Consider the following 25,785-nt stretch of genomic DNA (forward strand, 5'->3'; position numbering starts at 1 on the left):
CCCTCCAAAAGTTTTGTGTTTAATCATCTCACTTTCTCCCCATCGCTTATTCTGTCACCATCTTCATGTATTTTATCTCTTCCCGGATTTCTTATCCCTTTCATTCTAAACATAGTTTGTTCAAAAGAAAACATCCAAGGAATGAAAGTAGGAAGATGAATGTACATACTAATGGAATAAGAATTTCAATAGGTTGCTAACTGTTTTTATTTCCATCCATTATGTAGTATCTTGTAGATTCTGGCTTCAATGAGAATTTTGCTGGTCAAACTTTTTTCCCACCAGTACAAAGCTTCCCCTTATTTTTTTCTCTATGAGAATTTTTTCTCTTAATTTGGTTGGCTGCTTTCTTTTTCCTACAGTCCTACATTCTCACCACTTCTTCCCCTCCCCTACTCGCCCCTACAAGGAAGATGTGCTTGAAGGGTATTATAGTCACAGGAGGAGAAGCAGGTAGCATTGTTCAAGAAAGCAAGTTTGTTTTCCCATAGTAATTACTTTACAATAGAAAAACAATCTTAAATGCCTGAACACAGAAACAAAGCAAATAACCACATTCCTGCTCACAACACTTGAGAGAATATGCTTTTGTCCAATGGCCAACCAGTTACGTCCAGATGTGTATGTGTTGAGTGGGGCAAAGATAAGATTCTTCCATTAGGGAGGCATGCATTCTATAAATTTTGCAGCTAACTAAACCATGAATCATACTGAACCCTTCATTCAGACTCTGTTTGTTCCTTTCTATGCATATTAGTGACAAAGTTAATTGGTTAAGTCAGGCAAAGTAAGAGATTAATAATGCAAGTAGAATAATTAGAATGAAGCACTATAATGAAACTTACTCAAAATTCATAAAATATTTATTTCTAGTATTATTTCAGACATCATTGACTGTGTATAACTCCATCCCTAGGAAGTAGATCAAAAAGACTGTATGAGGATCATGGGGCAGAGGCAGGATATTTGGGATCAATAATGGCATCAATCTTCAGTGCCTTGTGTGTTATAGCAAGTGATGTAAGTTTTGCAATTTTCTCCCAGCAGGAATCCCAAGCCCTCAAGAACCTTGAGATGGGTCCTTTAAGGATTCCAGTATCTTATTAAATGACAACTGAAGCTCCTTTTAAACCTTTCACTTTTCTCATCTGGTAATGAAACACTTTAACTTGGTGGCTTTTGTCCTTCAAAATGCCACAATGGAAAACATGGAGACCTTACTTCCTCCACCTTAGCCCTAAACACTGGCACCCCCCATCCTACAGAACATCAGCTCAGGCCAGATGCTTGCATGACCTTTCTTGTGGTGGCTGAAAGGTCATTGTGTGTATTATGGTCTCCAGAATTCTTGACCAATTCTTCTAATTTTGTTGTCTCGTTGCCACTGTATTAGATATGGTTTTGAATATTAGAAGTTGAAAGGCATGCTCTATCATGACCTTCTGAAAGTTTCATGGTAGGTCTTTAGCAACATGGACTAAAACAAAACCATGTTCTCTCTAGTGTAGTTATTGGAGGCTCATACTGACTGAGAATTGTTTTCACATTTAGGGTAGCTTCATAAGGGAGGCCACTATTGGTAAGTACCCTAGAAAGTTCATTCATTGAGAACATACTGAGTTTAAAGTTGGCCATGTCACTCTTATGTTAGTCAACTTTCCATGATAGCAAAACACCTAAGATAATGAAGGACTAAAGAGGAAAGATTTCTTTTGGTTCACAGTTTTTGAGGTTTCAGTCCATGATCAGCTTAGTGCCACTGCTTTCCAAACTATAACAAGATCTATAACATACAATGAGACATGTAACTATAACATCATGTTGGGAGCACATTGTGGACTAAAGCTGTTTACCTAACGTCTAAAGCCAGAACAGAAAGGAAGATTCCTGTGCCCCATCCGTCCCTATTTTACTCAAGTTTCTATAATCTTCCCAGTAGCACCATTGTCTGGGGACCAACCTGCATATTTAGGGATGTAACAGTGCTCCTTGGAGGAAGTAAAAAAAAAAAAAAAAAAAAAGCAAGGTATTCTATCAGCAGGCATCAGCAATGTCAATTACTTACACTATTGTACAGTAATAGGTTTCCTTTCGTTGACAGCTAAATATTATGAGAAGTAAGAGTGTGTGTGTGTGTGTGTGTGTGTGTGTGTGTGTGTGTGTGTGTGTGTGTCCAGGTATGTGTAACTCTTACTGTGCATTCCCCCTCAATAGCCTCCCTCTTACTGCCAGCCATATTGTTGTAGTCATCAATTTCTGTTTTTCTACTATGTCTAAAACAACAATGCATAGCACTTCTGACATAACAGGAACTGGTAGCTAGGTCTGTATCCTCCTCTAAGGAATAACTCAGAGAATGTGTTTTCTTGTGGGTGAGAATGTGGACTCACTGGTACAAGTCTGAGGACCATGCCCCAGTGTGTGAAAGAACAGGCCTGAAAAGGCAGTGGGAGTCTGAGCCAGGACCGCCATCGTAATACAGTGTTCTCACTGCCCTCACCAGACTAAATATGATCCCATCACTAGAGACCAGCACTATATAAGCTTTATCTGTGGAGGAAACAGAGGCTGGGGGGGGGGGAGCTCAGCAGCTTTCCTGAACTAGTAGTTAGCAGAGCTGAGTACAAACCCATTCTGCCTTATTCCTACACAACCTTCCTCTCCAAAGGGCTCCATTCATCCCTGTATCCTGACCAGCATGCACCCAGAAGGTGCTCACTTTCTGGGACACAAGAAGACCCACAGTACCACTCTGCCTCTGAGCCTAAGTACATGAAGACCAGAGCACAGAACAAGAGCTCATCAGCTTCTGTCCTGAGCCTCCCAGCCCCAGGGCAGTCCTGAAGTTGGTGTGTAGCCATGGGAACTGCACAGAAGGCAGCCTATTAAATCTTGAGTCCTTTTTATTACCACATATAACGTACCTACAGAAAAAGGGCATAAAACATAAATATGCAGTATAATGAACATCATAAAGATAATGCCCCAGTCAAAATCTGTTTAGATTTGGCAATTATATCATCAATGGCAGTGATCATCACAGGTATTTCCCCAGCCTGGTCATGCCTTTATCTGCCACATTTGTACTCTCTAGGGAAGTCTTGGTATTTATACTGTATATAAGACCATCATGAATACCCCCAGATAACACCCACAAAATAGTGCCTGACTCCCAAGGTAGCATAACTATAATTCCAGCACTAGAGAGGCAGAGGTGAAAAAAAATCAGTGGTTCAAGACCATCCTTGACTACATGGTGAGTTCCAAGCCAGCCCAAACTGTAGTAGACGGTGTCTTTACAAAAACAAAAGGGATGCTCCAGAAAGGAGCCGTTCCAAACATCAAACTTCTTTTCTGGAGAAGGGCAGTGGTGGCAGCAGGGCTCTAGTTAGCCGTGTTCTACACTCTGGCTCATACTCTGCTAAGTTCTTGGGGGAAGTGTGCCCTGATGAAATTTCCAGGAAATATAACATTTAAATGATTGAGCAAAAGAGATAACTGCCCCTCTCAATATGGTCTTGCCTTTGATACTTTTCTTTTTCCCTGGAACATAATTCTGGCCTTTCCTGTGAGGGTCAGGGCACACTCGCTTGTGGAGAGGCCATCTTCATTGGACACACTTCTCTGTGTTCCTGGTCTTTAACGATCTTTTCTTTTTCATGAGTATCCCTAGTTGATAAATGCCAGTTTCTATCTGTGTATGTCTCTTGTCTTGTCTCTTTCTTTATTGGTTCTTTTCAAACATAGTAGAATAAAAAGGTATTTTTGAAGATAACACACAGTGTCCATTTACTGCAAGCCAGAAAAGAGGTAAATCAGGAAGGAGCCTTTAGAGGCACTTTGTACCAAAGTGAGCCCTCCATGGCGTTCATGGGACAAGCAGGTCCCTGGTAAAGTGCACCAGTGACAGGAGCCAGAATTCCCATGATGTAGAAGTCCTCCCCAGCTGCTGCTGCTACCTATGAGAAAGGCTAATTAGGGCATCCTTGCCTGCTCATGTGTTAGCCAGCCCTTCTTTCAGGTCTTCAATTTCAGAAACAAAACATACCTTCTAGCCCAGGGACTCCTTTCATTATTTTAATTACTCAGGTAATCTGTCTGATGCCAAGCATTCCCAGGCAACTATCACATAATTAGTTTTGTACACTGCTGAGACCAGCTCAAAGCCAGGCTTTCTGCTAGGTGCCCGCCCTTATAACAAAGACAGTGGCATAAAATGGAAGGGGAAGGTTAAAAGATTGTATGTTCACACCTGTGCACACACCAGACTCATATACACTCAGCTTCAGTTTTGGTGGTGTCTCATTTATATACTTGACTTTGGCAGGTTCTTATCTAAATGGCATTGTCTGCGGGTACTTTGGAGATAAATCAGACAGTGGCTTTCACCCCCATATCATTGAGATCTTGTCACTCTGGTCCCCCCAATAACATCCAAGTGGGACAAGGCCAGGCATAAAGTCAATGAGCAACACACAGCATGTTTAGATTGTGATGGGGAGTAGTGTGGTTTCCATCCAGGTTTTCAGGAGGGCTGTGGAGATGGTACCAGTCAAGTAACTACTTGTAGGAGATGAAGTAGTGAGCCCTAGATTGGCCTGAGAAGGTCATTCCAAGCAGAGAAAAGAGCCATTGCAAAGTTTCAAAGGCTAAGAGCCCCAAACTTGAATGGATAGATAGTGGAAATCAATGAAAAGCCCACATTAGTTAGTGCAAGTCGAATGGTTATGTATACAGGAGATAGTCAGAAATAGCAGGTGGGGTTTAGATCACATGGGCCTTGTAGTCCTTTGAAAGGCTGACTTTTAAACAGTTTGGGAAAGCTTTGCAAGACATGGAGCAGAGATGACTTAGCACTTTGCCTATTCAGAATGCAAAGGTGGACCAAAGGCACAAGTGGACCATTATGGAAATTCAAGTGCAGATGGTGAATGCTTAGGTGCTAGTGACAGAGGCTCTCAATCTTCCTGATGCTGTCACCCATTAATATAGCTCCTCATGTGTGGTAAACCCCAGCCATAAAATTATTTTCACTATTTCATAAGTGTAATTTTGCTACTGTTATAAATCATAATGCAAGTACTTTTGGAGATAGAGGGTTGTCAAAGGGGTCAGCAACCCACAGGTTAAGAACAATTGCTCTAAGCCATCTTGCCAGCCCTGTGTGTATGCTTTGAAGTCAGCGCCTCACATCCCAGTGGAGAGTGGCAATTAATAAAACCAGCACGTAATCTGAGGGGCATTTAGATTATGATGCTATCCACATGCACAGGCACACACATGCATGTGCATACCTTTCTTATTCTGTGTGAGCATTGTACATGTGCCTGCCTGCATGTGGAGGCCAGAGGACAATCTTGTTCAGACACACCACTAGGTACTGACAGAGCTTGGAACAGTAACCAAGATCTAATTCAGCTACCACAAGCCAGTCCTCAATACTGACCATTCTCAAATTCAACAGATACACTCTAAGTGCTGACTTTGGGGAAGACCATGGACCCTGGCATTTTGCTTTCTAATTTGCATGTGATGAGTCTGAAATGGTGACAGTTTGGGTTTGCTACTGTTTTAAGGGGTCTATTACAAATTATCTCCCTTCCTCTTGCAAGTTCAAGTCTAATTGAGAAGCAGATATAGGAATTGGACAGATTACAACCACAGTAGGTAGTTTTATTTCTAACAAGCCTGAGTGAGTCTGCTGGCTCCTGAAGCTGCCTTCCTGGGAATCCACACCCAGCCTACCTTGACAGAGATAGATCTTCATCTAAAGGCCGGGCCCCTGCACAGGGAGAGTCTGTGAAGTAGGAGCCATGTATTCTCTGTTTTTCCTCCCTTTCCCCAGACTAGCCCTCCTCCCAGGAAGCAGCTCAGGCAGGGCAGGGCAGCATGATAAACATGAGGGTGCCAGAAGCCTGTTGATTCCAAGTGGCAGGTGCACAGGGAAGTAACGTCAGCGCGATACACACCAAGGCAGGTCTGCAGGGACATTCTCTTTTTATCAGAAGTAGTGGCGGCCTAATTAGGTTTCTTAACCAGGGCTGTGGCATTGTCAGATTTTTATTTTTTCAAAGATCCTGCCAGCTATTGGAAAAGGCCAACTTGGGGATGGGGAGGGTGATAAGAAGGGAAACCATAGTGGCTCACTGACCACGGGGCCAGGCTGTGTGTGAGGTTCTGGTGAGCGCCTCTGTGTGGTCTGCTGTCAGCTTGTCTTCAGAACTGGGTTGGGCAGGGCTCAGCTATGGAGATCAAGGAGGCAGCTGTATTCTGCATGTTGCGCCAGGAGCCGCAACCCTGGCCTGAGCCTGCAGAGCTCAAAGCTCCCAAGAAAAGCGTTCTGAGCTTCATCCCCGCTATGGAGAGGAGATGCCTTCCTTCCAGCAGCTTAACAGTTTACTAAGCATCTCACGGCTGTGACAGTAGTGCAGGCTGTTTCTGCCTCCCGCCCCTGCAGAAGTGCAGGTGTGATTGACAGAATAAGAAACACAGTTGTGCATTGATGGAAGAGCTTCTGGGCCTTCAGTGAGTTTGCTTATTGCAGGCCTTCTGTGAGGTAAGAAGGTCTGCATTTGTCTGCCATCCAGCACACATCTGCTGAGCCTCTGTGGGGAGAGCTGTGCACTGAAGACAAAACAGTGCACAAGAGGGATTCAGTCTCTACTCTCTCCGAGTTAGTGCCAGACTGGTGCCAGACCATCGCAGCACAGTGACATGCGGTACTAGGGGGAGCACATGGAGAGGGGGACAGGGACCTCTTCTGTAGGCAGCTGCAGAGTGAGCAGGAGTTAGTGAAATAGAGTGCGGGGGCACATATGGAAGAGAGAGCAGTGTTCTCAAGATGTGGAATCAGCCTATCATCAAGTGAATGGGAAAGAAAATGTGGTGTATAGATACACACAATGGATTTCATTCAGCCATAAAGAAGAATGAATTCTGTCATCTGTGGGAAAATGAATGGAACTAGAGCATCATACTAAGTAAAGTAAATCAAACTCAGAAAGACATTCTCTCATACGTGGAATCTAGTTGTGTACACACAGCATGAGAGAAGAAGGGGTCCAAAGACAGGAGTGGAGATTAAGAGAAAAATAGGGAGAGAAGAAAAACATGTCACAATATCTTTTATGTGGACCTAAACTTCAGTGTGTATATATATGTGTGTGTGTGTGTGTGTGTGTGTGTGTGTGTGTGTGTGTGTGTGTGTGTGTGTGTGTGTGTAGCATGAAAGCATAAGAGTAGCAATTTGGAGGAAGACAGGGGCAGGAAGGAGTGACTATGACATAATTATAATGACATACATGTATGAAAATGTGGTAATGAAACCCATTAATATGTACAACTAAAAGTAACCAAAAGCATGGCATTATCAGCAGCCCTGAACTAGCCTTAATAGAAGCGCTGACAGAGTACCCCTCTTGTGGGATGCAGACCACCCTGTACCAGACACAGCACCAATTAGACTCTATCCTTTTCTTCATGAGAGAGGCGAATGGCAAAAATGACAGAGTAATGAAGCCCAGTGGAGAGTAAGTTGCTCTAAGATGGGCTCAACTTCAGCTTGCGAAAATACCATTGTGGAGAAGAAACGTCCCAGGACTCAGGAGGGGGCAGGCACAGGGAGAGTAAGGTCCCAGAGAATCTGAGACATGCTGAGGGTTGGTGATAGCCAAATGGACTTAAGAAGATGTGATCACAGGACCAGTTGCAAGTCTTCTGGCAAGATATTGATGAAATGTCCATTCTGGAAGAAGGCCATCTTCTAAGATCACTGTTGAAGATGGGTTCCCTCTGCCTTCTAGGTCACCTCAAAGCACCTTGTTGGCAATTCTACTTTGTTTTTCTGGTTGGTTGGTTGATTGGTTGGTTGGTTAACTTGGGGTCTTATTTTAGGATTTCCCAGCCTTTCTCTACCACCATTTTGGGTAATGCTTTGTGTATATTCAGCTGACTCAATCAAGAATCTGTTCCTTCATTTTCAGCACCAAGGTGACTGCCATAAACACTTGGAGTTAAGAGTATTTTGAGGGACTAAGGTGGAATCCTGACACCATACATGTTTGTAGATTTGACCATGTTCTATGGTCCAAACTCAAGTCTTAGAAAATGGCATTTGGAACCTGTTTCTACATTAAGCCTCTTCCTTGGGTGATAAGTTATTTGGAGAAATTGTGGAGTTTGACCTCATTGACCTGTCAGTCTAGGGAAGTCAGCCAGTGGCAGCCAGTGTTGGCCCCAGCAAATTCACTTGGACCTATGCAACCTTTAGCTTGCTAGACAGTGGAATTCTCTAACCTAAAAGTAGGGTGCTGCTTTCCTGGACACTTGATAGTTGCTGCAATAATAAAACGGCAGCAATTCCCAGGAAGCAACAGATTGCTTTCTGCCAAGTACCCTGTCTCTAATTCCATAGTGACCTTGGACATAGCAAACAGGAGGCCATTTCTCATTCATGATAAGCCCTTGATAACAAGAGAAGGGGATTCTGAGTTTCTTTACACTTAGAAATTATTCTCTCCGCCCTAGTTTATACCAGAATGTCCTCCTAAATATTCCTTGTTTATGACATAATGGTCCCTTTCTCCCACTTATCACCTTGTCAGTTGGCAAATTAAAAACCATCATCCAATTGGCTTGGGCCTGGGCACATCACCTACCCACACTGCTATTGTGAAGGGCCAGCCCCACTTACTGTCTCCCTTGTGATGTGCAGAGATGCCAAGATGGGAAAGATCAGTGATTTAAAGGAAACACTTAGGCTTCCTCTCTCTCAACCCTCCTCCTCCAAGATGTTGCAACCAATACATCAGGGCTCCAGCTCTGTGTGCAGAGCTACAGCTAAATCATAGGAAATGTTTAATTAAAAGACAAATGGCAAAATAAGGTTGTGGTGGGTGCTTTCTAATTGTGGTTTGTTAGGTTTTAATTACTCGTCATAAATTGTGAAAGCTGATCCGCAGTGTGCCTTTGTGCACCCCGTTCTTCTTAATCACAAAGACGAGTTCTCGGCTGCTGACAGGACCGGCTTCTTCTTCAGCATGCCGCGATTTGATCTTACACGACAGTGACTCAGCAGCTTGCCAAATCCAATTAGCAGTTTTTTGGCTGCTTATTCAGAGCAGCTAGCTCAAAGTCTGGCTGTGAACCCCTCACAGCCGATTCTTCCAGACCATAGCCCACTCTTACCAGCAGTGACCTTTGCCAAGGAGGGACAGAAGAAAGGTGAGGTCCCTTGGCGAATTATAAAAGCATTTTCCCACCTTGCCAAATTTTGGTCAGTGCTTACCAGAGATTGAGAGGTAACTGGAGAGTATAGAGCTGGGGAGCCAGGGGTCTCAGTGATTGGTCATCTAATCCCAGTACAAGATTGAGGCCCAGAACGTTAGGTACTTGCTCAGGATAACATAAATGAAATTTCCATATCACTGCAATGCCAACATCCTGACCCCAAGCATTGTTCCTTTCTTGTACTCCATGTCTACAACCCAGAGCCAAAGCCATCAAAGGAAGGCCAAGTATGGTAAGGAGGGGCTTCCGCGACCCTATTCCATCTAGCTGGGCCAAGGGGGCAAATTGAGTACTCTTTCTGGTTATGTTTGCTGATTGTTACTAAGAAAGTAATATAACATTTAAACATTTGAGTATATGAGATAGCTATGTATAAGTGTCTCCCAAGCAAAGGAGGGATTCTCATTCTCATTGGCTAAAGATCCCTTCATGGTTTGGAGACACTGAAGCACAGAGAGGGAGAAGAAGGTAGACAAGAGGACATAGGTGTTACAGGAAATACTATGAATCAGTGTTCCTCCAAACACTGAATGAAAGTGGTGGCCTGGAGGGTCTCTAGTCTATCAAAGTATCTGGTTGATAACAAAGAGAAAGGGTATCTTCTTGGATAATTTTGCTTGGGTTCCTCCTGCCTCAGCTTCTGAGTGCTAAAATTACAGGCCTATACCAACTCCTCTCAAGTTTTTCATTTCTGTGCTTTTCCATTCTGCTTTTCTGGTTTTTCAAGACAGGGTTTCTCTGTAGCTTTGGAGCCTCTTCTGGCACTCACGCTGTAGAACAGTTTGGCCTTGAACTCAAGGAGATCCACCTGCCTGTGCCTTCCAAGTACTGAGATTAGAGGCGTGTGTCACAACTGCCCAGCCCTTTCTGTTTCCTAAACAGATTCCACAGATCTGTCCTCCACATCATTGATCTGTGTCTAATCTGTCATTTAACCCTTCTACTCCTTTTAAATCACAACTACAATTTTATTTCCTAACTTCTACACACACACACACACACTAACTTCTACACACACACATACACACACACACACACACACTTGTTTTTTTTGTTGTTTTTTTTTTTTTTTTTTGAGGCAGGGACTTACTATGTAGGTCAGGCTGACCTCAGACTTTCAATCCTTTGGCCTTTGCCTCCACTGTGCAGTGTATGACTTTTGGAGTTGAGGTTATATTCACTGTACCTTTTTACTGGGTGATCCCTCATGCTAGCCTTCTTCCTTGGACAGCTTCTAGGATCAGAGGTACTATATATGGTGGCTCACAAATCAGCTTGAGATATGAACTGTGTTTAGTGGTTTGGTTTTTCAGGGTTGCTTCATTTCCTATGTCCTCTGAATCCTCACAAAGCCAAGATGCCCCCATCAAATTTTTACAGGTATATTATTTTCCTAGTGTATGCTAAAATAGGGAACCAACCCTTTGCAGCATTCACTTGGGCAAGAATCTTCCAAATATCCATAGCCTCTGATTTCATATCAGCCCTGATCTTTTCTAGGGTGAATTTTAAAATTCAAATTCCAGGCTTCAGTGACTGCCACTGTCCTCCACTCCAGGGGTGGAGATACTGGAGACATCCTGCTGCCATTTATGTTCTTCATTTTGGTACTCAGAAATTTCTCCCATGTTATCTCATCTCTTTTGCCATTGCCTTAAAACAGTCGGTGTCTTCTATGTAATTTGGCCCATCTGGGTGTATACTTCAGTAGGTTCTTTAGTCATCTGATCCTTGCATCATTCTACAATTTCTGGGTCATCATGTCATATGTCAACTGAGTGCCACTCAGAGAGTCAAGTTTGGAAAGTGACACATCCTCCAGTCACCAGTTCCAGTAGTCTGCAACAGACACATCTTCAGCCCACTCTTTGCTCATTCCCTGGCCCAGAACAATTCAGCCTCAAGTGAGAGGCATAAACACATGGATGACACCAGTGTCAGCTTCACACCATGATGACAGTGCCTTTGGACACTCACCTGAGATGCCAGTGTGTCTCTGATGGTAAACCAGCCCGCCTGAATTTTCCCCAAACATTTATAATGAACAAATTCAAGTTGATAAAATTGATCATGTTTCTCTCCTGTACACTAGAAATCTAAGTCTAAAAAAAAATGTTTCTTGAAGTAAGAAATTATAGAAAGTGGGCACTTCTTAACTGAGTCTGAGTGTGGACAACTGGAAGTCAATAATACTGTTGGATGTTTTATTGACTCTGACTTTTACTTTATTAACACTTTGTTCCAAGTTGCTGACAAGGCTTTGCTTACTTGACTTTAGCTCTTCTTAACTGAGGAGATATTTAGGAACAAATAACACTGCTTCTATTTTATTGAAACCTGGAGAAATCTGTAGATTCATCTAAGTAGCAAGAATGAGGCGACTAAAATAAATAAATAAATAAATAAATAAGCCTGTCCCAGCCTCCCACCTTGCCCCAAGCAAAATTGCTTTTTGATAAGATCATGAGAAAGTGTTTTGAAATTGATCCTTCAGGTTTCATCATGGGAACAGCCTTATCAAAGCTGCAGGTCTTTTGAAATAGGGATGCCATTGAGACACTGGCCATTGACATCAGACAATGTCCATGCAGGAGGAGAGTGTTTGGAGGCATCTGGACACCCTACTTGTTACCTAATATGTGGGTGGACTTTGAACTTCTGTGAGCTCTGACTCATGTGCTTGCACACACATGCGTGCACACTCCACCAGTCATGTCACAGCTATTGTCAGAAGTAAGTGATTTAATGAGTATAAACTCAATCCAGGGTTTCAATAACAGAAAGTGAACCATAAACCCTTGATATCTCTAATCATAAATTTCTGTATCTCTCCCCCTCCCAAGAAGTTTTTTTAGAATGTTACACGTTCCCTAAATTTCTGTGCTGTTTTCTCCTCTCTGGCAAGGGAAACTTGGAGTCCTTTGAACCTTCCTCCTTCTGCTGCTTCAGCACTGTCCACATGCCCAGCTAGCAATTCTGTTCTGTTTTCTAGGCTTGACTCCCTGTGCTGATCAACCTTCCTTTTTTTGCCTCTGACTTTTTAATCTTATTTGTGTTTTCTCTGTTGGTTATGAGGCAAAATTAAAGTCTTTAAAGAACCTACACCTCCATTCATAATAGATCATGTGATATTTAAAATACTTTCTATTCTAAGTAATATTTCATACTGGATTTATTTTTCCCTTGGGTGATAAAAACATATTTCTAGAAAGCATCCTGAAGTTTGCTTGGTAAGTAACTGTTACCATGTTAGTCCTGTTACAAGCAGTTGATAGTGACAGCTGTGGGCATTCATAAGCTGAACAGAGTGGACCTTGGACAAACCACTGCAGTTTGGTGACAGGGAAGCAGGCAGAGTCCAAGCCAGCTGTATTGTAACTATGGCCCTCACACATCACTTCACCTCTCTGGGCCCATTCCTTGTTTTCTACTCATGGCCCGGCCAGACTGCCATTGTCTCCAAAGAGCAGTACACACCAGCCACTGAGACAGTGGTCACTCGTTCAGGGGCATGTGTGGCATTATTCTTCATTGTCCTCTTTTGTTATTTAGAAAAATGTATTTGCAAAACTGAGCTCTTGCCACATCTTAATGTTTCACTCATGTTTGTAAATTCCTAGAAAAAGTCAAGCAAAGCATGGCTCTGTCAGCCTGGCTTTATTCTGTGGTAGAAGCGTGATTAATATTTAGGTGAAGCCCCTGGAATCTGACCAGGGAAAGGCCATCCCCAGCAAGAGTGCAGGGGTGGGTGGGGTCCTGATGCCACCATCATTAGAGCAGCTTTGCTTTGCACTGTGCTACATGAACTGTTACTATAGAGGGCACACGTTGTTAGGGTGTCATGTTGCAGAGAAGATTGGGTCTTTAAAAAATAAACAAACAAACAAAACCACTAATCCAGAACACCTGGGGCAGTGGTGCTTGGCTAGAGCTTCCAGTGTGACAGGCAGAAAAAAGCCTTTCCTCAGGACAAGGAAACTGACAAGAGAAGGTGATGGATCTGAGAAGGACTCTGTCACTCAGAAAAGGAGAAAGTGGAATTTGCATATAGAACCCAAGGCCTTTATCCATGGCATGCCCATGCCTGCAACTCCTCCCTTCATGCACCTATTGGCTCCCATCCTCTTTCAGGTCTCAGCTCTGATACTTCCACAGGGAACCTTCTGTGACCTTTAAGTTAATGGGCCTTTTATGTAGCCTCATAGCGCCATGTACTTCTTCTCTATAACCTTTATCATAGTTGTAATTTACATTTTTTCATAATTCTTTGATTAGTACCTATCTCCTGCCCTCGGCTGGGAGCCGCATAAGGGCTTGCTCATATTAGGCTCTCAGCACTTTGCAGAATGTGTGGCAAAGAGTAGATTGGGTGTACACTATTCATTTTCTGAGTGAGTCCAATAATGAATTGTCTGGATCGATGGGTCAATGACTATGTTCCTGACACTGGAAACAGTGATGTTACATATGACATAAACTACCCTTCCCTTCAAGATCTCTTTCCTCTGTAACCACTGATGGTCCTTACATACCCTACCCAGGATCATTGCACCATTTTGCTGCTGGTCATGAATTATGGAGGGTTTTTTTATTTTGTTTTGTTTTGTGTGTGTGTATGTGTGCTTATTTGTTTGTTTTGGATTTTGTTTTTTTGGTTTCTTGAGACAGGGTTTCTTTGTATAGCCCTGGTTGTCCTGGAACTCATTTTGTAAACCTAGCTGGCCTCAAACTCACAGAAATCCACCTGTCTCTGCCTCCCGAATGCTGGGATTGAGTAATGAAGTCTAGCCAACTGCCATAGACCATTTATCAGCTCCGTGGGAGGGGAGCAGCCCCTCCACTCACACTGTGGAAGCCTAAAAGCAGTCACCGTTTATAGGGAGAACACAAGCACGGGTCAGAAGAGCTCTAAAGTCTGTCCTCTTCATTCCTGCAAGTTCCTAAATTGTGTCACCTGTGCAGTGATACTTCAGGACGCCATCACTGTACCAGTCCAACCTAGAATGTCATAGATTGATGATGCCCATCCTGCCAAGCAAACCCATGCTCTGTCCCCTCCCCCTTGATCTCTGACTTCCTACTTGTGAAGAACTGGCACAACAGATTAGACCGAGAGAGTCTCTTCCAAAAAGTAATTGCAAAATAAAGTCATTTAAAAAGTCTGTAATTCCTTCAAACATGGTCCTGAGTCTTAAAATATTTAACAGTCACTAAGGAAATAAAAGCTGTACAACATGGGATTCTACTTCTGAGTAGTGGGAGTGGGGAACCATCTGCTCATGCTCAAACAGTCGCTATTAACACCTGGTAGAACAGTATGGACCGCAACACTGAAATCCCCCAATAAGCTCTCATGTTAGCTGACTATGGCCTCTATATGCAGTGAAGCCGTCCAGAACAAGGGCCTCTGCTTTAGTTCCTTTTCACCTGTTAACAAAATTCTTGACCAAAACAACCTAGGGGAAGACAGGTTTATCTTGGATCTTGGTTTGAGGGCACAGTTCATCACAGCAGGGAAGACATAGTGGCAAGAGCTTCAGGCAGCTGGTTACACTGTCAGTGGGATTAGGTAAGAAACATTAAGGCCCACCCCTGGGAACCCACTTCCTCTAGCCTGGCCCCATGCCAAGGCTCATTTCCAGCTTGGGATCAAGTATTCAAACACACAAACTTACAGGAGACATTTCACATCCAGGTCACAACACCTTTCCATCCTTCTGGAAGATTCCTCTAGAAGCCAAGGCTGACTAAGATTTTGGATTGTTGGTTTAAAGATGGACTTTTGTCTGAGGCTTCTTAGCCAGAAGCATGAGCCCACCTCCATGACCCCAGCCCCAACACACACACATATTTCTGTATTCTACACCAGCTACTCTGACATACTCACTTCTTGAACGATTGGCATGCTTTACAGAAGTAGCCATTCCTCTACACCACTTACGCATATGCCCAACTCTTGTGCCCTCCTTCCTGTTAGTTCATGAAATCATTGCATTCTCCTCTGGGTAGCTCTGCCTCCTTCACAACTGCCATAATCAGATTTTGCCTGTATTGTATGCAACATGTCCTCTCCCAGTAGATCAAAAGCATGTGACCTACCTAGAGGTCCTCACAGGTCCATCTAATAGCTAGAACATACATTCAGCCGCTCCTAGTTAAAGTAGGAGGGGGAAATTCAACAAACGCCCACACCATCATCAGCACCACTTGTGGGGTTTTCCAGGTGGACCCTTAAGAACCTTGATTTTTCGCCTGTCACTATCTCATTTGAGCTCTAAGATCTAGATTTAATCTCATTGCCTCTCTCAGTCTTCTGACCTCTAAATTTAGAGTTAATGACTTTTTTTATATATTTTGCACTAGTTGGGTTTTGCCAGCTTTCTGTTTATGTACCAATGTCATAAGATTGCTTGGAAGACAGTAGAACAGTTGAAAAAGCAATTGTCCAGTAAGGGGAAAACCCTGCTGTGTTATGGAGGGAGGATTTTAAAAATCATCTCTATAAGATGTAGGGCATCTTGGCTGTTCTATATTCGTGGAATTCCTGGAGGTACTCCATGGAGCAGGGCAGAACTCAAGAGTGGACCAGTACTAGCATCCAGAACTATTCTCTGCTGTTTGGGTTTAAGTATAATGTGAATTCCTAACTTCTGGCTTCTTTTAGGCAACACTCCTTGAATTTCCCTTTTTATTGTGGTAGACTTTACACAGCATTTTCTACTTCTGTCACTTTCCAGTTAGTAGTAGTAAACACATGCACATTGTGTAACCATCATCTCTATCCACCTCTAGAACTTTCTCATTTCCCCACACTGAAACTGTGCCCTCTAAGCAGCTCCCTGTGCTCACCTGCCCAGCCACTGGCAGTGCCTGTGCACAGCTGTCTGTATTTGGGACTCTAGGCACCCTGCCCTGCTGTCTGTACTTGTGACTTGTAGGCACCCTGCCCTGCTGTCTGTACTTGTGACTTGTAGGCACCCTGCCCTGCTGTCTGTACCTGTGACTTGTAGGTACCCTGCCCTGCTGTCTGTACCTGTGACTTGTAGGCATCCTGCACAGCAGAGTCATAGAATACTGGTCTTTTGTGTATCATTTGTTCCCTGAGTGCTGTGTCCTCACAGTGTTCATCTGTGTTGTCACATGTCACATGTAACATGTGTGATCACCTGGGCCTTTCTGCATAGGCCAAAGCAAAGGCTCTCCCATGCTGTCTGCACATACAGTAAGATCAGTTGATAGCAGGAAGCCTGAACCCTAACAAACAATTGCCCCAGTTTGTGTGTTTGTCTCATTCAATCATTGTAAAACTCCTGTGAGTTTATGTTGTAGAGTAAGAGCCTGTATCAGATTAGAAACCAGCCCCAGAGCCTTTAGCTGAGAAGCAGTAGTAAGAGAGACCATTAAAAGACTTCCCAAAGTAGCTATTTTCATTTCTACTCAGATGAAGATCCAGAACCTCAGCCCCACCCTGCAGGAGGCCAGGATTCTACCTCCCTCCCCATGGCTGCTTGGCAGAAGGCACTGCTCAAGAGTATCAGAAGTTATGGGGAGTGTTAGGGGGAAGAAAACCTGGGGGTGCTTTGAACTTCTCAGAGGACTTGGCAGGTGTTTGATGTTCAAAAGCACTTCTTGCCTGTAAAATGTGTGTCTGTAGCACTCTTAAGTTGCCGACTGAGGCTGACCAGGGAGTGGACCGGTGGGGGAGGCCCAGCTCAGTTCCTTTCCCAGCTGCTGGCCCTGCCTCTATGAAGGCCTGCATGGGAGTTGTCTTTCCCCAGGCAGAAACTGTCAGAGAAACCATCTGGTCCAGTTTCTTATGACTGACTCCAAGGAACAGAAATCCCTTGGGGAGTTAGCAAGCTTGGCAATGGCAGTATGACACTTACCTGAGGTTGGTTCCCTGGCTAGCTGAGAACTACAGAGAGGCACAGCTCAGAAGGGCCTTCAGGGGCACCAGGCAAAGAAGACTGATAATACCGTGGCAGGCCTCTTAGCTGTTGATACAATTTGATATGAATTACCTCCCCCAGAGCTTCATGTATTGAGGGCTTCATTATCCTGGGCTTCTGTATCCTGAGGGCTCTGACCTAGTCACTGATTTAATCTATTGATATATTATGACACCTTTGGAAGGTGATGTAAGTTGAGAGGTTGGACATGTCCCCTGGGCTACCCTGGACCCTTCCTCTAACTCCTGTCTCTTCTTCCTGTCTATCATGATATAAGTCTCCTCCTCCTACTATTCTACCTGAATACACAGGGCCAAGTAATCATACACTGAACCCTTTGAAACCATGAGCCAACAAATTTTACTCCATTGCTTCTGTCAGCTCATGGCTATGCAGAAGTGACTAATACAGCCATGGGAGGAGAGAGGATGAGGATGGAACCAACAGGAGACCAGAGTGTCTGCTGGATGACTAGAGAGTCCCACTGGCCACAGGATGTGTCTTCTCATTGGTCTTCCAAGGAGTAACGTCCCCCGGACGAGCTAGCCTACTGATCTTCATTCTCCTAGCATCCCTCACATCAAGAATGAATGGGGCTCATGCCCACCTCAGCCCTTCCATTTCATTCCATGCAGCTATTACTAGTCCACCCTCGTGTTTACCCTTGGGCTAGGAGAGCCAGAGCCCACTTAGCCCACCTCTCTCACTACCAGGCAAGGTGACTTGCCCAAGTTTGCCTGGGCTCCACCTCCCACCCACCAAGTCTTATAACCAGAATGTCTTCATTATTTCCTCTCTGTGTTTATTTATAGCAGGGAATGGAATAGGAGTCTGGTTTACTTAGTGTCTGGATCATTTATTCAGGCCAGGCCCAAATCGGTGCTTTGTGCCTTATCAGAAATAGCTCTGGCTATCTTCAGACCAATGTCAGATTCCATGCTCATTGAAGAAGGTTACAAAATGGTAAAATAGGATCATGCAACCGTGTATGACAAGGGGTCAGGGAACTGTAGTCCTTTTACTATATGAGGAAAAGATAAAAATGGAAAAATGAGTAGGACCCCCCCATCAAAACTTCCAGCAGTTTTAGTTATATGAAGTCACCTATAATCTAAAATATTAAAATTCTAGGAGTAAATAATTCATAAGTTCTAATTCACATTGTTTGTACAGTATGAAAATTTGTGATACCTCACCCATTGTCTTACACCATATCCATCCTGTGTACACTAGCTATATAGCCACCCATCAATCATCCAGCAGCTATCTCAGATATCAGATCAGCTGTGTGATATGAAAGTCCTTGAGTCAAGTAGACTTTAATTTGATAATGGTCCAAAGCTTGAGTAGTGATATTGGCAAGTTTTTGTTATATAGTTGCAATTGTTCTTCTTTTTACTGTTTTTAGCCTCTTAATGTGCTTAAATTTTAAATCATACATCATCAAAGGCATATATACTTAGGAAAATGTATTTGTAGTGTTTGGTGCTGCCTCAGGCATCAGGCAAGCACAGGGGGTCTTGGAATGTGTCTCCACCAATAAGTGGATGATAGCAGTATTGAACATCCAGGCTCTGAAATAACTGCTGTATAGTGACCATCCAGTCCTCAGAGAACCTAAGAAGGAAATGGAGGTCTTACTCCATAGGCAAGGACTCTGAGGCACAAGAAGTCACACAAACTGCCTTAGATCTCAACAGAGAGAGTAAGAGTTGGAACTAGGTTTCTCTTAACTCCAAAGTCGATTTTTTTTCTCTTCTCAACCATTTTTGTCAGCGCTCAGTTCTGTTCCTGGAAGTGACATGGAGCTGTCTCCCCTCCCTGGGCCTCTTGCCTGAGTTCAACAAGCCTATGAAAGTACTGGATGAACCTATTCTCTCCACTGATCAGAGTGGTAATACATGGCTCTTCAGATTGAACTTGTGTCTCTAGCAAGCAGGAACCAGTTGAAGATGGAGCCACACTCTTGTGGACAGCAGCTTTTCTCCATTGAGTATTCTCTGTGTGGATAGGCAGTGTCTGCAGTGCCTACTGGTCATGCCTGATCTATTCTGGGAGGTGTCAGGCATACCATCTAAGAACACAGACTAGCTGCTCGGCTCCAGATGGAAACACATACTATTGTGGATGCTATAGGAGCTGGGTTTGGGCTGCATGTGAGGAAGGGTTTTATTTCAAGTTCAGAGCTAGTTTTGTTGCCAAGGTGAACTGATTTCAGTAGAACTCTTCCCACCCCCACCAGTCCTCTGACCCACTGTTCCTTCTTTCCAGTAGGTTCCATAGCCCTGCATCCTTTCCCAAAATACACACTGACATACTCTGAGCTGAGAAGCATAGTCACTCTTCACAGTATTCTTGATAATTGATCTTTTTATCACGTTTTCTATTTTGTTTGGTTTTAAGATACTTATTGCTCAGCTTTTTGTGTTAAGATCTATACAAATGTGCATATTTATGGGGTATAGTATAATATTTTTATCTATGTGTAATGATATAACAATCAAAGTGTTTGGCATATTCTTCACCTCAAACATTTGCCATCCCTTTATGTTGAGAACATTTAAAACTTATTCCATTAATGTCCTCTGTGATTATCCATGTTGCTGAAAATGACAGGATCTTATTTTTTTTAAAGACTGAATAGTATAATATTCCATTGAGTGTGTGTTCCCTGTGCTTTCTCCTTCCATTCATCCATTGATGGATGATTGTGGCAATCCCAGGTCTTGGCTTTATGAATATTGTGCCTATAAGCATGGGGTACAGGTATCCTATAACACAATGGTTAAAATGTCCTTTGGATGCACACCCAGGAATGGATTGCTGAGCCTGTTTAAGCATCAGCTTGACAGGCCTTTCCTGAGCTAGACTTGATTATTCTCAACTCCTACGCAGCTTTATCTTTGGTCTAAAGTTAGGAGTCTGGGAGGAGGAGGAGGAGGCACCAAAATGGAATCCCTCCCTGTTGGCTTGTCCTACACTGTCCTGTCAGCTCTCCCCATGGCTCATATGGAATTGCCCACCCCGGCTCTCAGTTTCTGCCTGAGCATCTGGACTTGGATAGGAGGTGGAACTGGGTAAACCTTGGCACTCACAGTGGGGCAGTGGAAAGGACCCTGAGAAAGTAAATGATGTTTCTGGTTTCCCCCAGTTGGGCTGGACCTCAAAAGGGGGCATGGATGGCAGGCTGGTTGGGAAAAGCACAAAGGTAGTGAGTGGCACAGTGAGTACCATGGATCATTCAGAAGTAGACAAGGACAGTCTGTTTTCAGTGTCAACAGGTGTAGTGACCCAGATTTCTTAAGTGGTTTCTGCAGTATTCAATCTGTAACTAGATGAACAGCACCATGCCAGTGCATCAGAACTACCATTTGCTGAAGAGGAAAAACTCAGAAGTTCTTGTTGTTTAGAGTGTGGCACAGCTGGCTTCACTGCCAAGTGACCGCCAGCCCCTCTTGCTGCCTGCTGGCCCACTGCTGTGTGGCAGATTGTCCATTCTCTTCCCATGTTCCTCATTGTCCATCTCAGTGCCTGCAAGATGCTGTTTGTTGAATGACTAAAGCAGTCTATAAATGAGCCAGTCCTAGTTGAAAACACTGTAAGATACTTACATCAAAATCTCTGTTAAAAAAAAAAAAAGCCACAAAGTTCTAGCCAGCAGCTGGTTCATTTTACAATCGGCTAGTATTATAAGGCAGTGAAAGTTTTTAAGTGTTTTTCCCTCCCTCTCTTCCATCTTGTCAACAAAGGGATTTGACCTCCCTAACAACAGATAATCTTGCTTATTTTTCTCATGAGTAGAAACTGTCAGGTACATAAAAGTAATCTTTAATTTACCTATGACTCTCAGATTGTACAGCCCACTCTGCTCACCCAGAACACTGGGCCCTATGAATTGGATAAAAATCTATAGCAACTGCCTGCCATCCACAGCCCAGGACTGCCTTGTTTGCCTGCTCTCTGGGCCTTATTTTCCCAGCCAGCTGCCTGCCGTCCACCTTTTAAAGATGCTACATAGGAAAGACCCTTATCAGTGTCTTTGTGTCCTACTCTAAGAGCATCCTGGTCATTTTTGTATCCAGCCATGTCCTCCCTGAGTCAGAAAGGAATCTAGGGCAGGGCTCATTCTGTGTCTTTCCTGTTCCTTTTAAAACTGTATTGCTTTTTAGAGGAAGTTGGATGTATTTGCTTTCAGTTACTATGAGAAATGCCTGAGAAAAGATGACATGTTTATTTGGGCCCATAGTCTTGAGCCTTCAGTCCATGACCAATTGACTCATTAGTTTGACTCATTAGGGTAAGAGCACATGATCAAAGGGACTCATTTACCCTATGGCTGGGTGTGAAAAAATGAAAGGGGCTGAGGTCCCTTTATCCACCTCTCGAATCTGCCCCAATAACCTGAGATTGTCCCCCAACTACACCCTACAAGGCCCCACAACCACTCAGTAGCTGGGACCTTTGGTGAAATTCAGGATCCAGACCACAGCAAGAGCTTGGATGTGAAGGAAGGGGTATATTTGGTAGAGCTCCTGAGTGCAGTGGTTAGGCTGAGTTCTGAAACCAGACCGTCTAGGCTTTGTTTCTGTTCTATTGACATGAAATTTACATAACATGGAATTAGTCATTTTAAAAGTGTTTAGTTCAGTGCTTTTGAACACTTCTAGTCTGTTTCAAACATATGTATGGCTTCTGTATACTTTGGTTTTGAAGTTTGCCTAGTTTCCACTCATCAGTATTAGTTAGATATTATGATTATTATTATTATTACTATTATTTTGCGAAATAGTAACCAGTTCTCTGACTATACTAAACTTATTGATACCCTTATTGAGCTGTTAGTAATGACTAAACATAGAGCTTTTAGGAAAGTAAGTATGTATGTGTGTGTGTGGTATGTTGCTGGGGATTGAACTTATTGAACCTATGACCTTCACACATCTTTGGCAAATACTCTACCACTGAGCTCTGTAGCCCCAGCCCTCCTTTTGCTTTTCATTTTGAAACAGGGTCTCAAGAAGTCACGAGGGTTAGCCTTGAACTCCCAGGTAGCCAGGATTACAGGCCTGATCAAGAGGCTTAGCAGCAAATTCTTGCCTGACTTTTAGTTTGAGCAGCCACCTTCTGTTCTCTGCGGGCATATACCTAGGATTATGTAGTAATGATATATTTAATGTTTTGAAGCCCACTAAACTGTTTCACAGCAACACATATGTTTCATATTCCTACCACAGTACTTGGCTGTAATTCTAGTCCTGCCACATTGTCCTACTGTTTGAATTTGGACAAGTCACTTCTGGGTTCTGGAATCACAGATGTATCTCGGGGACGGTGATACCATCTGCTCAATGAAGATGTCAGTCAGACTGAATTTATGTGTCCAGTAAAAGGCTGAGAAGCACTAGGGCCACAGGGCTGTCATGCAGGGTGTGATGCAGTATAGAGCTCCGATCCAAACCCTTGGGTTCCTCACCAACTCCATCCCTCCCTTCAGGAAGTCCTATTTCTTACCTGTTTGGCTCTTTGCAAAGTTCCATGAACTGTTGGTTTGCCCTGTAAGTCTCAGGGGTTGAACAGACCTGGGTCTCCCACTTATGACTGCTCTCAATTCATGACTTGGCCTAGTGTAGGGAAGGCCAGTTCTTCCTCACCTAAAACAGACTGCCGAGGCTAAAGAGGAAGGGGACATGCCAGCTAGCTTGAACTTGAACACCTTAGAGGTGACTTCTTCCTTCTGCTTTTTGTAGATGAAGGCTCGGTGCCTAGCTAAAGACGGGCCCTGCAAGGAATAGCAAAGGGTCCTAGAAGCTTGCCCTTCCCAAATGTGGCTCAAGGTGGGAGGGGAAAACAAAGCAGAGTAAAGTGGACAACACAGGGTGGGGAAGAAATGAAAGGAGCTGGAAAGAGAGATTAAGGAGATACTGGGGGCTAGAACAGAGAAGGACACTTCTCTTCCCAAGCACATTCTGTCTACATCCAAGTCTGATCTAAGATCAGCAGGTGGTGACAAGGAGAGCTCACTCATGTGAGAACAATCAGGAAACATCGGGAAGGCCCTGGAGGCTGAGGCTCTGGGCTCTGGTGACCACACGGGGCACTATTTAGTCTTCCCATGAGGGGCTTCCCCCAGGTGTCAGCCCACCTGATACCCACTTGTCCAAGGTTCTGGCATGGCTGAAGGCCCAGCCCTTACTGATGTACGGGAGGTGCTAGAGCCTCTCCAGGACAGGCTCAGAGATGAGTGACATCATGGGAGGGAGACCCACTGGGAGCCACTTGCTTTGCTGTAGTTTCTTCGCCTGAGAATCCAGAGTTGGCTCTGCTACTATTGGGGTTGAAACAAAGGAGTTACCATGGCTCCTCATTATGCAGAAGAGAAATTAAATTACTCAGAGTAGGTTGTCCAGACCCCCCTCCATCCACACAGCCAGTGAGAGACACCCCAGGAGAGGGTCATCGACACAAGTCATAACCTTTTGGTCTTTCTGATGAGGCCACCATGCCTGTATGTCATTGCACCCACCATATAAGCATAAGCACTGCCTGCTGTGGTAAAATAGAGGTCAATCCAGCATGTGTGAATGTCTGGTGCGCATGGAATGTTGTAAGTACTCCCTAGGCCACAGGGATGCTGGGGATGATACTTGGCAGCCTTGTTTCTGGCACAATTTGCTGCAGTGTGTTCTACAAACATAGTTCTTTTCTATGCTGTGGCAAGGTAAAGGCCACTGATATTGACTCCCAATACTTACACTGTCAGAATTTCCTGAGGAGTCAGAAAGAGCTCAGAACTCCAGGCCCTATGTCCTACAATCAGACTTTATGCTTATCCCAGGACATCAAACCCGTGGGGGGGCACGTACCTTGGGGGCTGTGGTGCATTCAGCATGAAGGAACCAGCATCTCCATTATCCTAGCTACTGTTTCCCTAACCATCACCCTCCCACACACTGAAAAGATGTGGTCCTTAGTGGCAAGTGGTATTTCTGTGGTGAGACATGACAGAGGCCTGGATCCTGACCCACTGGGTCTGCTCTTAGCAGGTGATCCATACCAGTGTGATATAGCAACTGTTGTACACGAATAAGCCATACTGCTTTCACTCCGTGTGCATGTTTTTCACTTACCTCCTTGCGTTGTCTGTCCCTCTCCAGGACACACAGGACCAGCCACTGCTACCGCATCACTTACCGCCACATGGAACGGACACTGTCCCAGAGAGAAGTCAGTAGTGTCCACCAGGCTGTGCAGGAGGCCGCTGTGCAGCTGCTGGGTGTGGAGGGCCGTTTTTGATGCCCTGGTTTTACCAAGGCTGAAGCCCTCACAGAGCTCCAAGACTCGCTGAAAAGGTGAAACACATTGTGAACTGGAGTATCTGTCATCTTTTGATAAATGGGTCTGCTCTAGGACGTTCAGGAAATAAAGGATCACTTTTGAGAAGCATTGACATAGCATTTGTCTTTTATTTGGGGAAGGAGAAAGCAGGCACTAATATAAGAGTTCCCTGCTAGTCGTGTAGAAATGCTTGCCCCATTGGCTCTCTGCGTGGTTAATTGGTCCCTGGGTTCCATTAAGCACCAGGCATGATTCTCGCCTGACAGACTCTTCCACCCATGTAATGAGTGAAGCCACAGAGAAGGGCCTCAGAAACTCGATATACAACAGGCATGCCTGCTTTTTGTGTGCTTGCTTGGCTGCAGGTCACGGATCCTGCATTTTGACAAATTGCAGGTTCGTGGCAACCTATGTTGAGCAAGCCTGTCATTCTCATTTTCCTTCAACTCTAATGACCATTAGTATTTCTTAGCAGTGTTTTTTAACTGGGTAAATGTATGGGTTTTTCAAACATAAAGCTGTTGTGTACCTCATAGAGGCAGTATGCACTGAGAAACCAAAAGATGCCTGTGACTTGCTTCATGATGGATTCACTTTATCACAGTGGTCTGGAACCAGATCATCACCTCAAACCAAATCTGTCCAGGAAGCCTTTGGATATCTGCCATCCTTTCTCCCTTCTCTTCTTTGTTTTGCAAAGGGCAGGCTTCAAAGAGGCCACTGATGAAATGCCAGGCTTCCCTTGAAAGTGGAGAGAGCCACATATCTGAGGCAGGTAAAGTAGCTATTTGCTTTCATGAACCCAAGGCCAGGGTCCAGCCCATTGGCCCTGAGCTTGGACTTCTCCCACCTTCTGCCCTTGTGCAGAGGAAGGAAAGAAGCAAGAACTGCCCTGACTCCAGGAGACACACAGAGGGCCGGGTCGGCCAGTTCCTCAGGTTGTTCCCTCCAGGAGGCCTCCACTTCCAGAAGGAAGGCGACCTTTAAGGGAGAGCACAGGGCTTTGATGTCTTCCCCTTTCTGTCCTGCACTTTGTAGTCTGCCTGCCTTACTCATGACCAGCCTTAATAATCAGATTTCAGGCCTGACAAGATGCTGGAGGCTGATGGAAGATGCCGAGTGCTGGGATAAATATTTGATGAGAGGTGGCCATTATCAGCAAGCATGTAGGTGGCGGGCAGCTGCTCAGAGTGTGACTGTGATTGGAAACAGG

The 25,785-nt window shown here is 44.2% G+C and overlaps 1 protein-coding gene across 2 annotated transcripts in view; it reads left to right on the top strand.

The window, feature by feature from the left end:
• Positions 1–24,681, top strand: part of Fars2 (phenylalanyl-tRNA synthetase 2, mitochondrial) — a 426,758-nt gene extending 402,077 nt beyond the window's left edge. For both annotated transcript variants that reach the window (XM_035442923.1, XM_027410361.2), the window contains one exon: positions 24,392–24,681. In XM_035442923.1, coding sequence (XP_035298814.1) covers positions 24,392–24,530 — 139 coding nt within the window. In that variant the 3' untranslated portion in view covers positions 24,531–24,681. The remainder of the gene's footprint in view (positions 1–24,391) is intronic.
• The last annotated feature ends 1,104 nt before the right edge of the window (positions 24,682–25,785 follow it).

This window comes from Cricetulus griseus, chromosome 3 (genome assembly GCF_003668045.3).
Source record: "Cricetulus griseus strain 17A/GY chromosome 3, alternate assembly CriGri-PICRH-1.0, whole genome shotgun sequence".
Taxonomy (NCBI): Eukaryota; Metazoa; Chordata; class Mammalia; order Rodentia; family Cricetidae; genus Cricetulus; species Cricetulus griseus.